Genomic DNA, 15,164 nt, shown 5'->3' with positions numbered 1-15,164 from the left:
AACTGATGTTCATTCCTAGCGTTGAGCTTTCAGACCCATTCTGTTGCATGAGAAAGTCAACTTTGTTTCTTGCTGCAGTTTCTCTGTTTATGAACGTGATGGTCTTAGATCATCTTGATGAATGATGGCTTCTTTGGAAAGAACTTTGGTGGCACTTCACATTGCCTGGATCCAGAGGTTACCCTGTCAGGAGGACTCCAGTTGGGAGGATGAAATGTAGATATTTGTCCCGTCCTCAAGCACATTTGTTTACAAAGATACTGTGTTGTCCTTCTGTGTAAATATAAATGGATGCTTCTGTTACCACGATAAATGAAGCTTCTCTTTTATCATTCAGGCTACCAGCAAAGTAGCCTGGACCTCTTCCACCAGAAGTAAGTGCTTTAACGTAACAGTCTCCTTTTTAGTGGAGACAGCCACTCAGGCCTCAAAAAGAGTCTGAAAGGCAGTAGATTTAGAAATAGCAGGCATTGTGGCAGGCCAGGAGAAAAGAGAAACCATATGGGACTGCTGTGTACCGTTAGGGGAGGGAAGACAGGAGGGTGATTGAAAGGAGATGCCTCAGGTGGGTTTAATCAGTTGCTATGGTTTCTAAGGCCTGTTTTAATCCTGGAGGCTGCAAGCTCTGTAAGTACATTATCGATATGCAGATTTAGGTGCAGGCCACTTGGGAAGAACCTGAAGAAGAAATGGCTGTGCCTTGCTCAGATTGGGTTTCCATAGTGAAAGCCTCCATAAAAGAACGATCAAGAAAATGGATTTGATGGTAAAAGAAAAATAGTGTAGAAGAGGACATTACAGTGCTCTGGAGACCAGCCTTGTTCATGAGAGGTCCTATTCCTTGTTATCACAAACTCAGTGTGCCCACCTGCAAAATGGCCTCATGGACGACAGTCACTTACCTCAGCGAACTTGGAGTCAGAATTTCTGGGTTCAAGTCCTGGACCCCAGTTAGCATCTTCGCAACCTTAAGCCATCTCACCTCTGGTGTCTCATCTGTTACACATTTGCTGAGCTCTGGAAGCTATTATAACACTCAAATGAGATAATCTCTGCAAAATCACAATTTATTTCTCTGCTTATTTACAACACCGACACTCTCCTTTACTTCCCTGCCCCAAAAAACAATGGAAGGGAGACCCGTTGCTGTGAGCGATACTTTTAAAAAAATGGCTACTGCTCGACTCCAGGATCATCCAGAGTCACCGTGTATACACATCATTGTATGACTAATGTGAACAGGTAGCTGTCTGAGAGTGTTTGATCTGAAGGCTAATTTTTCCTACAAGATGAGGGAGGGACATCTGTATTTGACAATTTATGTAGGACTAGACACACCCACACATATAAAATGATAGAATGCTAGCAATGAGCCTTATAAGGAATACCATGTAACTATTAGAGCTTCTTTTTTAAGTAATTTAAATAAGTGACAAGTATTGCCTTATTATCAAATTTTAGGTGTCATGATTCGGACCATACGATTGTGGTCCAGAGAGAATTTCATATTGCAAAGCTGAGTAGAACGGTCTACGAGAGAGAATTCTCCATTGCAAAAATAGTACAGTTCCCTTTATCCTGTTTCCCCTAACGTAACATCTTACATGAGCATAGTACGGTTGTTGAAACCAAGAATTTAGGATTGATACCATGCTGTTAACTAATCTAGAGACATTATTGCAAATTTACCAGTTTTCCCACTAGTGTTCTTTTTCTGGTCTAGGATCCCTAGAATCTCACATTTATTTGTCCTGTCTTCTTAGTCTCCTCCAATCTGTAACCAATCTTAGGTCTTTGAGTTTTTAAAAATCTGTCCCGACATTTACACGTTGACGAATACTTGTGACTGTTTTGCAGAATGCCTTTTAGTTTTGGTTTATCTGATGTTTTCTCATAATTAGATTGAGGTATACATTTTTTGGCAAGCATGCCACGGAAGCAGCAGTGTGCCCTTCTCAGTATAAATATATACACATATGTATCTATCTCACACAAGGTCCGTGATGATCCTTATCACTGGGTAATGTTTCTTGGACAACTTGGTTAAGGTGATGTCTGCTAGGTTTCTCCATTATAATGTTATGATTTTCCTCTTTGTAATTAATAAGGCTCTTGTTATTTAAGACAATTTTATGCTTCTGTAAAGTGACAGTCAAGGGTTGGAGCAAGTGCTGTTCACAGAGGGTTGCCGAGTATCCTGTCCTGGTGGGAAGAAGCTGTGCCCTAGAAGATGATGGAGTCATTATTTAAGTGTTTGAATAGATTTTTCTCAATCCATACTGAAATGGATTGCCTGACATTACATTGAAGGATTTTTAAGTCCGACCTCCAGGCGTATCTCATAGTTACTAGCAAAAATGAAAGTGTGAAATGCTTTTTAATGTATATTTCACAACACATAGTCTGGTGATTACTGATGTGTATTCTCTGTGGACTCCCTCTGCTATCAGAGGAGGATGTTAAGAGACAACATTTTTTACACATTTATTCTATCTAAATCCATCACATGTTTACTTTCTAGATATGTATAGCTGTCATTTATAACAAGATCATAAAAAGTCAAATACACTAAGTCTAACTCAAACTTTGAATCATAGGATTACAATCAATTTTCAGAAAAGTGCAATTACTGTTTTTCCTTACTCTACCTTATGAAATAGGCTACTGGTAAATGACACGAAAATATAGCCATTAAAAAGGGGGGAAAATACAGCATAACAATGGGGGTATGGGGGGGGTAATGCTACTTTGTTCATCCTTTTGATTCAGAAATTCACATAATAGCTCCTATTTAAAGGAATTTACATCATTGAATCCAGTGCTTGTGCTGAAGAAATAAAATTTGGAAAATGTACTCAGTTCCTTCCTATGGTGTCACTGTTTGATAAGGATTAAGGTACCTTTTTTTTTGCATACACTGGGTTGCACAGCAAGAGTTCACATCTTGTACTAATATATGCTAAATACTTGCATAGTCTATAGGCCATTGTTGTTAAAGTAGCAGTAGTGTAGGCATTTTAGATCACAGAGCCCCAGTGGTCTACGTTTTGTTTGCTTTGACATTATTAAACTCAATCTGTTTCTCTAACTGTGACTCTAATGACTACATTGGCATGGCAGAAAAGTATGCTTTGTGGATCGACTTGTATTAACCGTGCTTGCATGTTGTTTTCTGCTCTCGGTGTTCCATGAGCAGACAGAGCACCTTCGGTTGCACTGAATAATCATGCACAGTCAATAAGTTTTTGTGTTTGTCTTTGTCATTTCTTTGATGTGGCCTCCAGGATGCTGCCGGCAAGGTGCTGGACCGCTGGGCCATCATGTCTCGAGAAGAGGAAATCATCACCCTTCAGCAGTTTCTGCGGTTCGGAGAAACCAAATCCATTGTGGAGCTGATGGCCATTCAGGAGAAAGAGGGGCAGGCCGTAGCTGTACCGTCTTCAAAGACAGACTCAGACATCAGAACTTTCATTGAGAGCAATAATCGCACCAGGAGTCCCAGCCTCCTTGCCCATCTAGAGAACAGCAACCCTTCCAGCATTCATCACTTTGAAAACATCCCCAACAGCCTCGCCTTCCTGCTGCCGTTCCAGTACATAAACCCGGTCTCAGCCCCGCTGCTGGGATTGCCTCCGAATGGGTTGCTGTTAGAGCAACCAGGACTGAGGCTGCGGGAACCCAGCCTTTCGACCCAGAATGAATATAACGAGAGCAGTGAATCTGAAGTGTCTCCCACACCCTACAAGAACGACCAGACGCCCAATAGAAACGCCCTGACCAGCATTACTAATGTGGAGCCCAAAACTGAGCCAGCCTGCGTGTCCCCCATTCAGAATTCCGCCCCGGTCAGTGATCTGTCCAAAACCGAACACCCGAAAAGCTCATTCCGGATCCACCGGATGAGAAGGATGGGGTCAGCCTCTAGGAAAGGAAGAGTGTTCTGTAACGCGTGTGGGAAGACGTTCTATGACAAAGGTACTCTCAAAATCCATTATAACGCTGTTCACCTGAAGATCAAACATCGGTGCACCATCGAAGGTTGCAACATGGTCTTTAGCTCCCTCCGAAGCCGTAACCGTCATAGTGCGAACCCTAACCCTCGCCTTCACATGCCTATGTTAAGGAATAACCGAGACAAAGATTTAATTCGGGCCACATCAGGGGCTGCCACCCCCGTCATAGCAAGTACAAAATCAAATCTCACACTCACAAGCCCTGGCCGGCCCCCGATGGGTTTTACCACTCCCCCACTAGACCCCGTCTTACAGAATCCTCTCCCTAGCCAGCTGGTATTTTCTGGACTAAAGACTGTCCAACCAGTTCCTCCGTTTTATAGAAGTTTACTCACTCCGGGGGAAATGGTGAGTCCTCCAACCTCCCTCCCGACCAGTCCCATCATTCCAACCAGTGGTACCATAGAGCAGCTCCCCCCATTACCCTCTGAGCCAGCAGCGCCAGTAGTGATGATGGCCACTCATGAGCCCAGTGCCGACCTGGCGCCCAAGAAGAAGCCCAGGAAGTCCAGCATGCCTGTGAAGATCGAGAAGGAAATTATCGATACTGCCGATGAGTTTGACGATGAAGACGACGACCCCAATGATGGCGGAGCTGTGGTCAACGATGGGAGCCATGACAATCACTGCCACTCGCAGGAGGAAATGAGTCCAGGCATGTCTGTGAAGGACTTTTCTAAGCATAGCAGGACCCGGTGCATTTCAAGGACTGAAATAAGAAGGGCCGACAGCATGACTTCCGAGGACCAAGAACCTGAGCGGGACTACGAGAACGAGTCTGAGTCTTCGGAGCCCAAACTCGGTGAGGAATCCATGGAAGGGGATGAGCACATGCACGGCGAGGTGAGCGAGAAAGTCCTGATGAACAATGAGAGGCCGGACGAGAACCACAGTGAGCCCTCTCACCAGGACGTCATCAAGGTGAAGGAAGAGTTTACAGATCCCACTTATGACATGTTTTACATGAGCCAGTACGGACTGTACAACGGCGGGGGTGCCAGCATGGCAGCCCTGCACGAGAGTTTTACATCATCTCTGAATTACGGCAGCCCTCAAAAGTTCTCCCCGGAAGGTGATCTGTGTTCTAGCCCAGACCCCAAAATCTGTTATGTGTGCAAGAAGAGTTTCAAAAGCTCCTACAGCGTGAAGCTTCACTACAGGAACGTTCACTTGAAAGAGATGCACGTCTGCACGGTGGCTGGCTGCAATGCCGCCTTCCCCTCTCGCCGAAGCAGAGACAGGTCAGTAAATCTCCATTGGCTGCTCCTGCTGGGGGTGGAGGGTGCCAGTCATGGTGGACTTGAAACATTAAAAAATCCAGCTTAGATGTTTTTGATGCACTGTAGAGATTGTCCACAGTGATCACGTGACCCCCAAGCTGCCGTGCTCGTGAAGGATTGTTGCAATCGGTGCTTGTTGTGATTAAGCATGCAGAATCATATGCCATCTTACCCAGTAATGCACGCCATTTTTCTCTGTGCTCTGTGTATGTGTGTATGTGTTTCCATGCATCTAGGTGTGAATAAGTTAACTATGTACACAGTTCCCTGCTTCCCCGTGAACCTTCACTTAGAAGCCGCAGCTTCTGTTATATATATTTCTGCTTTGCCATGTGGCTTTTTAATTAAATCAATATATTATCTTCATACACACATATTTATCCAATATAGAAACAGAAATTTACGGATGGAAAGAACCATAGGTCCAGGACATCGAGACAGCCTGCATCTCCGTAGGTATAACCAGAAATGTTATCGTTCTTACATGAGTATTTAGTATGTCCTTGAATTCTTTAAGAGTCATAAAAATATCAGAAGAAAACGGGACCAAAGTAATTGTTGATACGGGGAAATGGTATGGTGATGTGGGTTACTTTAACTTTACAATGTCTTTGAGCACATCTCTAAAATATAGTCTGTCGTGGGAATTATGCACAGAAGGGGAGGCATGCATATACTTTGAGGATCAGTTAGAATATATTATGTCCAGCCTTCAGATGACATCACACCTTAGCTATGTAGCTGCAGCTCTGAAACAGTTGGGCTTAAACAGAAGCAGCTGGTCCTAAACCTACAGTGGTCTTTTTCAATCTTAAAGAAAATGTGATATAAATGGAATGTGTCAAGGTGGTCAGTGGTGGGGTAACACAGTTGTCCTACCCTTGCGGAGATAAGCTTGTGAACAGATCATTTACATGATACACTAGCCCAACTAGAGTCACACAGTTAGTTAGTTCATCCCATCATATTGGATGTGGTTTTTGGTTTTCCAGTGCCTTTTAAAAATATTTTTGGAGAAAATTTTTTTACATGGTAAAAATCAATATATGTAGAAGAAACAAAATGAATTAGGAAGTTTCCAAAGAGCCACCGCCCAAATTCTAGTGTTTATCAGTTGGGCAGAGGTCTCTGACAAAGTAACATATAATTAATAGAAGTACACTGAAAAGTAGTGATCTGTCACTAGGATGCTCTGCTTTTTTTAAAAGTTCAATCTTTTTAAAAATGAAAGTTAAAATATATTTTCCTTTGTACTAATAAAATATAAGCGGCCCAATGTATGAAAAGCAAAATCTCTGAGAAAAAACTAAGTGGCTTTCTTTGTACAACTCAAAACATGCTTTGAAGAGAAATCTCTCTTCTTAAAAATTCCCCCTCCCCCATTTACCTTGTTCTGTAAAAATGTTTTATGGTCACAAAGTTCTTTTCAGTTCCAGGTTATCATCGACAGCCCCAGAATACAGCAGATAAGATAGCTAGACTTTGAATAATAAAATATAATACTATACCCAACCCCGCCAAGTTTGTGAGCAATATTCATTCTTTTATGTTTGAAATAGTGCACTTGTGATAATGAGGTTAATGCATTGGATTTTTTTTTTAACAAAAATAAAAGACTCGTGAAAAACCTGCATAAAATATTTATGGAAATGGAGTGTTTGAAGACAAGCCAAAATTTAAGCTTATTTGCATGAATTCCTATCACAGTTTTAGTTGGTTTGCTGAAAATACTGCAAGTCATAACACTGGAATAAATGGCTCTGGGACCAAAGGCTACAACACCCGAAGCTTGGTGCTTTCATTTATGTCAAGCCACTAGAAAACGGAAGTGCTTGTGTTTTTATGTCCTAATGTATAAGGAGGTACTGTGGAGAGGGTGGTTTGTCTGAGGAAAAACATTGATTGATTGATTGATTGATTGATTGATAGCAAAAGAATATTTCAATCTCTAATTTTATTTTAAGGATTGAGAGTTTCATGAGTGACCAGCCATACAGAAGTTTAGACCAGTGCCTAGGATAACTAGGATATAGGATATTCTAGGTGAGAAGCGTAATACAGATATTCTCCCATGTATGTTCAGTCACAGAAGAGATTGCAAACCTCAGAAGACAGGTGATTACATTTCATATGGGTGAAATAGCACGTCATGCCTAATCTTTTTAATTCTGGAGTTTTGTCACACATGATAAAAAGCAAATTGAAAAAAAAAATACTGTACAAGATAGTCTTGATTCTCACGTGAAATTTTGCTTTTCAAGAATCCTCAAATCTTTTGACCTCAGGGTAAAAACATAGCAAAAACTCTTGATACTTTGACTTTTTTTTTTTTTTTAAGAAGAGTGTTCATCCTTGTTGAGTCTATGACTTAATATATGATGTGAATGTAACTACCACTGAATAAGCAAAAACAGTGATGCCATTGGGGTACCACCCTCTTCCTGCATCTCAGGAAACACAGTTGCACTATAATTGTACTCCTGTTTCAGCCTTTTATTGTCATTTCATCAACTAATAATGACCTGTAATTTAATCTCCTTATTCACAAAGCCTCTTGCCTCACATCTCGAATCTACCCCTCAGACATATTATCTTCCCTTTCTCTTCACTTGTACTGTGTCAGTCACAAGAACCCCAGGAATTTCGTGTCCCTGCTTTTCTCCTCTTCAATTCACTATGAAGCTAGGATAAGTTTTCTTACCTTTCTCTGAGCCAACATACCTTCCCAAACAGAAATCCTCCTTTGCCTTTAATCCTGCCGTGTCCTCGCCCATTTCTCTCCTCTCCCTAGAGTCTCAACTCATCCATCCTGGACTCCACGACATCTTCCTTGTGCAAATAAAGCATTAGAAGGCATTCTGAGTGGGGGCTGAAGTGTGCAAGGCTACCGGGTTTCTGGGATGCCTGTGATAAAACTAACAGAATGACCCTCTCCCTTCTGTCTACGAAAGCAGCCTTCTTGTCTTTGGGCTTAGAACACCTTACAGGAGAGAGAAACAGGTCTTCTTGCGCATCTTCCAAGATGGTTATACACGAGGGAGTTGCGCGTTTGGTCTCAGATAGGCTGTTTGTTAGTAGCACGGAAGTAGAAAGATGTTAAATGCTGTGTTTTAGATTTGACGGCTAGGTAGCAGAGATTGCCAAGTCTTCGCTTATGGTCTTTCTAGGTTTTATAAGATCATATTGAAGGCTTTTTGAAAAGCAAGAATATTCTTTGTGTAAAGTCACAAAAAGGGAGACGAGAGAGAGAGAGTGGGGCACAAGCAAGGCTTGTGAGGGCTGCGGAGTCCAAGCGCAGTGTCAGAGGTGTCCTTTTCTATACAGCTGTGAATGAGTGTGAGTTTAATAAATTAGAAAGCAAAGAGGACCATTCCACACTAATGACAAAGAGCAAGCTAATATACCCAGACTCCAGTTCATCTGGTCACTAGGTGATTGTTAGGGTAATTTTTACTCCAAGTTCTAGAAGTAAAACGTAAATTATTTTCCCTGTAAAGAACTATAGAACTGTAAGGCAATGGCTGAAGTATTTACGTGTATACTGATAACAGTGTGTAGTGTTACACCTGACAGTCTCTAAACACCCTTACTTCTTTCTTGTTTGTCCCTTGATTTTTCTGCCAAGATGCTGTTCTGTCAGGGAACAGGAAAGCTGACCCTGGGTTTTGAAGTAAACATATGAAAATACTCCCTGGGAAGAAGAAATTCTAACTGGCCTAGAGCCTACAGTCTTCATAAAGGACAATTTTCTTGAAGATAGTGTCATAGAATTGGCTGGGCCTGGCTTCCTTTGGTCATTTCTCATCCTCTGTCATGTTTTTGGATCTCCAGGAGGGCTGAGTGGCCATGGATCAACCCCATTTATAAATTACATTTGGTTTTTATTCAGAAAAATAAAAACCCTTCTGTCCTCTTCCCCCAAATTCCTTATCATTTGCTAATATGATAAAAATCTATTTAATGCCAATCAATCACTAAAACAGACCTAAATAGATTTTACATTGGCAACTATAACGAAGACTTTGTCCACAGAAACTAGATGGTCTGCATCTTTGTTCCTCTCTTCCTCTGAGAATAGTGGCCACTAATTGCCACAGTTTATCTTGAATTTTATCAGAAGGGTCAGCATATATGGTTGATCTTAAAGGTGTAGGAAAGGCGATTCAGCCCCATGAATAGATTTAAAAACAATATTTGGTCAGGGTGATTTATAAATAAATAATAGGAGGCAACCATTGGTGCCAAGTGTGAACCTTCCCTTTGATTGCTAGTTAAATCTGTCCAGATTTAAACATGTAAACTTCTTGATTTGTATGGAATAAGACATCTGTATTTGGTTTATTAAAACCTGCTGATGTCTCCAGAACTAAATTTGTTCCTATATAGGCCTCTGGGTAGCTGTACCTGAAGAGCAGAGGTGTATAGTTTTTGCTTGTCTGATTACCTGACTTCCAGCCTTGTACAGGTGTGCAGGAATAAATTAACATGAGCTACCTCTGATGAGCCACTGCATACATTAACAGCAGAGGTGAAGATGCGAAAACATGCTACCTGCCTCCTGTTAGCACCTTCTCAGCAGCGACATCCATTTTTTCCATCATTCTCTGTGTTTGGAAACTTATAGAGAACTTTTCTAAAGAGAGATTTTCAGTAAGTACACATGATTTCACCAGGCAGTACCTCCAAGAAATGAGCCACTTAGCACCAACTTAAGATAACTATTAGTATATTTGCCCTAATATAATTAGCTGTCAAATAAAGCGTGCTAATCCTCTCCAAGTACAAGAAGAGAACATGTTAAGGCATCAGCCTTTTCATTTCCTATATTTTTGCCATTCAAACTGCAGCTCTCCTTTACCAGAATTCTTTTAAAAGGTGAAGTTGTGCAGGTCCTCTGACTTTTAAAGGAAGAGTTTGTTTGTTTTTTTCTTCCCTGTTACTCTGTTTGGTTTCACAATACAGCCAGGAGATCAGTAGGTCTTTTGTACTTCTCTCCATTACTTTCCATCAAAGGCAAACAAACAAAATAAATCCCCCTTCTGAATAATTGCTAGGTGTGCCCTCCTCAACCGAAACTTTGGTAGTAAGATAAACTTCGGTGTCATTCCTGTCTCTGGGCTTCTTTTTATATCCTGGGAGAAGAGCAATGAGCAAAACAGTCTCCTTGTATCATGGGGAGAGACTCTGTCAAGCCTACAGTGAGCCTCGGATCTTCCTAATGACCTCCTGCTGGCCCAGCTGGATGTAAGACAAGCTCATTTAAGCCTCTGCTGACCTTTCACTCCTCCAGTCCAAGAACTACACCAGTCACTTCCACCAAACTGCCTACAAAATAGACAACAAAGCTTAATGGCAGGCAAAGGACTTTCTCTCCATGATACAAAGAAATTTTTACAAATTTCTATTGATGGGAGTAACATTCAATCTCTTGTGGCTACGTAACTTCCTCTGCACAAACGTAATGCTTCTATAATACCCTTTATCCCTTATCTTCCCTCAAAGGCAACAAGCTACTGCTCTCGCCAGTGCAAACTCAAAAATTCAGGCAAAAATAGCATGTAGAGCAGAATGCACATACTGAATGCACAGGTAGTAATTTTCATGATAGCACCACTTTGAAAGGGTCATCTTCCTGATTTCCGTCTCCCTTGGGTCCAGCACCGTCTACCCGATCCTCTGATAGACTTTCTCGCGGTGTGATTCTTTCTCATCATTATTCATTTGAAATATTTGTTTTTCTAGACCGTCTTTTCTTTTTTAAAAGACATAGGCCGTTTCTCACCTGGAAGCAGGTTATAAGACTTCACACATATATTAGTATTTGCTTGTATCAGTCCTGGGAAGATGGGCTCTCTCTTAAGGTGAGAGGCTTCTGCCAGCTCTCTCTTGCTGTGAATGATCATTTTTTGTTGTTGTTCGTGTGCTAAGAAGAACACAGACTTTTCTTTCTCTGTTGAAATTTCATAGTGAAGGTTGGGCTAGAAGGCATTTCTTTTTTAAAAAAGCCTTCTCAGAAATAATTTAATGTTTTTGCCGTAAGACTCCCACAAGCTTCAAATAAATGAATGTGGCAGAATATAAAAGGAGTTTACACTTGCCAAAAAATTACAATGTCATAAAAAAGGGATTTATTAACTTTAATTCTTCAGTGCCAAGATGCGTGTGTGCGTGCACGTGTGAGAGAGAAGCAAGCTGAGAAGGAGGAGAAAAGAATGCTTTTCAGGAAAGAACAGTTTTTCTTCAGTTATTTAACATAAAACTACACTTTAAAAATACCTAGGTTTTATGTCCTAATGCTAGCTGCTTGAATTAAAACAGGAGTTGTAAATTCCTGGTAAAAAGCTGTTATGCCTGAAGTGTTAGTGATCTTAACTCTAGTACTTTATGGAGTTTATTACTTCTCTTATTAACTAGGGGGGGAAATGTTACCTACTTCTAGTTTAATTCTTTTTCTTGCCTGCTCTAATTATTTTGACTTTACCTTAGGAGAAAAAAGCCAAGTGCTTCTACCCGAACATACGTAAGTGGCGCCTCAATTTTGCTATTGCAAATGTCAATCTGAATTATTACTAGCTATTCAAAAATTATGCTAACATTCTCATCTAAATGCATCCACATAATGTATATGTGTGTTTATACGTAAACACCCACATAAATAAGAATATCAAAAGACAGATCATCCTTAATTGCCAGAATAGACATCTTCATCTTAGAAAGTGATGTATGAAGTTACTTTAGCACATGGATGGGGAATAAGATTTTTTCAGTCAAAGGAGACAGATTTGGGCAATGAGAACAACAGACCTTCAAAAGCAAGCCTCTTGGGTCTGATGGCCAGCTGAGGGGAGCCGCTCTAACTCTGCTGCCTTTTGAGTCTGCTGTGTCACTCAGGGGGCACTGGGGGGTCAGTCCGCTCACTAGTAATTGTGTTTTACAGACTTCTAAAGCAATTGGCTCAGTCAGTCCCAATTCAATAAAAGTGGAGAGCAAGAGAGAGAGCACTTTTGTTCTATTTTTTACTTGAAATTATTTCATTCAGCAGTCTGTCTTTTTTATTACTAGGACTTGACATTAGCACTCCAAGCTATATTAGCATCCATTTCAGCAGTTCAGTAATGGTATTAAAAAAACACTTAACTTCAACGGTGAATGGTTGTATGACAGTACCATAAAAAATCCACATTAAAAAAAAAAAACTTATGTATTTGTCCCAGCAAATTATTTTTCACTTGTTTAACCACTTCAAAGCTATGTTCTTGTGATGGGTATTCACGAGAACCTTCTTGCTCTCAGAAGCAAGCAGTCAGTGGTGCTCTGTTGATTAGGGAATCGGGAGAAAGAGGAAAGGGAAATCCAGTGGGGAGAGGGTAGGTAAAGATGCTGTTTACCCTGTAGTTAGATTACCTTCCATTCATCAGCAGAGATGGAATTGGCAACCTCCGAGCACCCAAGGTGAAATTCTTGGATTCTCATGCATGGCTGGGATTTGATTTTGAACTCAGCACTCTCCAAACTTGGGAGCAGAGCCTAACTACTTTGGCACTGCAGTGTGCTCATAAATGACTACATTAGGTTCTAAATTTTGATTAAACATTCAGTAATTAATCAATGGTAGACACGAAACAGTTGGCAAGGTCCAGAGCTGCAAAATGTTTAAGACATAAAACATTACGAAGCAATTAGAATATGCTCCTTCAAGAGAAGGATTGCCTTCAATAAAGAGGTAAATGATAGCATCCTGCTTATTGTGGACGTAGGCAGCCAGAGCAATATGATAAACTGCTGGAGATACACATATCAGTAATCATCCACATTATTAGGGCCATTAATCATAATTCCAAAAATATGACAGCAGCAGCCAACTTTTTGACCAATTTTGCTTCTGCCTGTTGGCCATTATAACTTCGCTAATAGACTGCAGAGCTCCTGTGCGTGGCAGTTTGCATTGAGAATGGAAGGTTAATTATATTTGAGCTGCTGATTTCTTCTCTCCTTGGAAAAGGCTTAGCACTTTGACGATCCCAGGAGCTCACTGTTGTTAAACCAGTAAAAGTACTCTATTGAAATTTTCTTTGTTGGTCAGGAACGAGGAGATGTTTCAAATGAGATAGAAGCGCCAGGCTGGAATAGCCGCTAATGTTTCTTGCTCCAAAGTGATCCTTGGGCAGCAAGATGAATGCAGGGGTTTCTTTAGCTCACTTTGCTCTCTCATTTCTCTTCTGCAGACAGGTAGAAATTTCACTGTATGGTGATACACCAGGTAAATCCCACAAGATTCGTGGTGGTTTCAATATGAATATATATGGAACTAAGAAGTTGGGGAAAGTGGTTCATGATTTGGGGAGGAATAAGCACCTCTTTCATACAAAATTCTGCTTCTGTGGCTATGCTTGTGTGAATCAAAAGTAAAAAGAATTTCAAAACAATCATCTGCATGTTGCTAAACATTGAAATGTTTAGTAGCATAGGTGCGTTGCTGGTTGCCTAACTGAAGTTTTGCTGTCTCAGCTGGTAGTTTTGACATTGTTTAACCAACGACATAAATTAGATTTTGCACATTCTTTTTGTTCATGTATTTTAAGTAGTTTCATTTTTCAACACAATTCTAGATAAGGCCATAGCTAAGTTATAATATTGCCTACAAAATTGTGTCCCCCCCCCCTTCTTGGGGAACTCATACATCCCAAATGTTGTCTTTTTAAAAGATCATAAATTAACCATTTTAATGCTATAAAACCTTCTTGGATATTTAGTCTTAGGAAGTATTTCCTTTGAAAAAGATCTCAGAGAAACTGATGTCCCACCCTGTACACATTAGAAAAGACAGCTTATTTTTAAATAGGAGAAGAAATTTGAGCATCTAGAGAAAAATGCATTCTTATTATTTTGGAAATAGGTCTTCTAAACTCTTTGTATAAGACAATAAAACAGCGGATGAAGACTTGAGGGCTAGTTCATCCAGGGTAAATATAAATCTTAAAATTCCAGCTCAGATTTATTTAAGTCCTTAAAAGATGCCAGGGTGAACCGCCTTGCTTTTTCTTACCCAACAATGGTAGTAAACTGAGCGCCGTTAAGAGCTGCCTGATTGAGAAAATTTCCAAATGCTGTGAAAACATAATCCTATTCACAGTGTAACACGCGTCTCACATTACAGCGCAACAGGTTATCTATCGAATAATCAGCACCCTCGAGAAGCCTCGATGTGTCAGATACAACTCAGAAGTAAAATGGTTAGGGAACAGCGTTGGATATCAATTCTGCACTTAACCTGAGCATCCAGCATAGACATTTTCCATCCACCAATCTGCCTTCCTAAATGCCATTACTACATTAACATGTGTTATGCATTCCACAGCAATGACAAATTGTTTTGTAACCGTAGTGCCAGATTTAGTATGCGAGAGACACGTTCACCTCTGCCAACAAACCAATAATTCTCACTAACATCTTCAGAGTTACAACATTTGTAAAGTTGCAAAGTGGAGTAAACAAACCATCTGTTTGGCTTTTCCATATATGTCATGCTTTCTTATTACCATATTACGATTCATTTAGTAAACAAATTTGGTGATTTCGTTCACGTCAAAGTTAGGTCGGAAGCTTGAAGATGATTAACATTCCCGGGACAGGCACATTAATACATTGCTTCCTCGGCAAAGTTAAATGGCTTCTCAGGAGAATCGTCCCTTGTTGACAAGATGAGACTGTCAATTTTGTTCGCCTGCCACGTTAGGGGCCGTAAGGGGATGGCAGGCTCTGAGAGAGGGGAGTCATGTAGGCAGCATAATTCACTGTGAATTGAGAAAAGAAGTCTAATTCTGATAAATGGTCGACCCCAATACATCCTACCTGTTATTACAACAGACGT

The 15,164-nt window shown here is 40.6% G+C and overlaps 1 protein-coding gene across 2 annotated transcripts in view; it reads left to right on the top strand.

Moving 5' to 3' along the window:
* The window catches only part of BNC2 (basonuclin zinc finger protein 2), a 413,431-nt gene that overhangs the window by 391,795 nt on the left and 6,472 nt on the right, over positions 1 to 15,164 (top strand). For both annotated transcript variants that reach the window (XM_061199080.1, XM_061199078.1), the window contains one exon: positions 3,285 to 5,254. In XM_061199080.1, coding sequence (XP_061055063.1) covers positions 3,285 to 5,254 — 1,970 coding nt within the window. The remainder of the gene's footprint in view (positions 1 to 3,284; positions 5,255 to 15,164) is intronic.

Source organism: Eubalaena glacialis, chromosome 9 (genome assembly GCF_028564815.1).
Source record: "Eubalaena glacialis isolate mEubGla1 chromosome 9, mEubGla1.1.hap2.+ XY, whole genome shotgun sequence".
Classification (NCBI taxonomy): domain Eukaryota; kingdom Metazoa; phylum Chordata; class Mammalia; order Artiodactyla; family Balaenidae; genus Eubalaena; species Eubalaena glacialis.
This window is presented reverse-complemented; position numbering and strand designations above follow the sequence as displayed.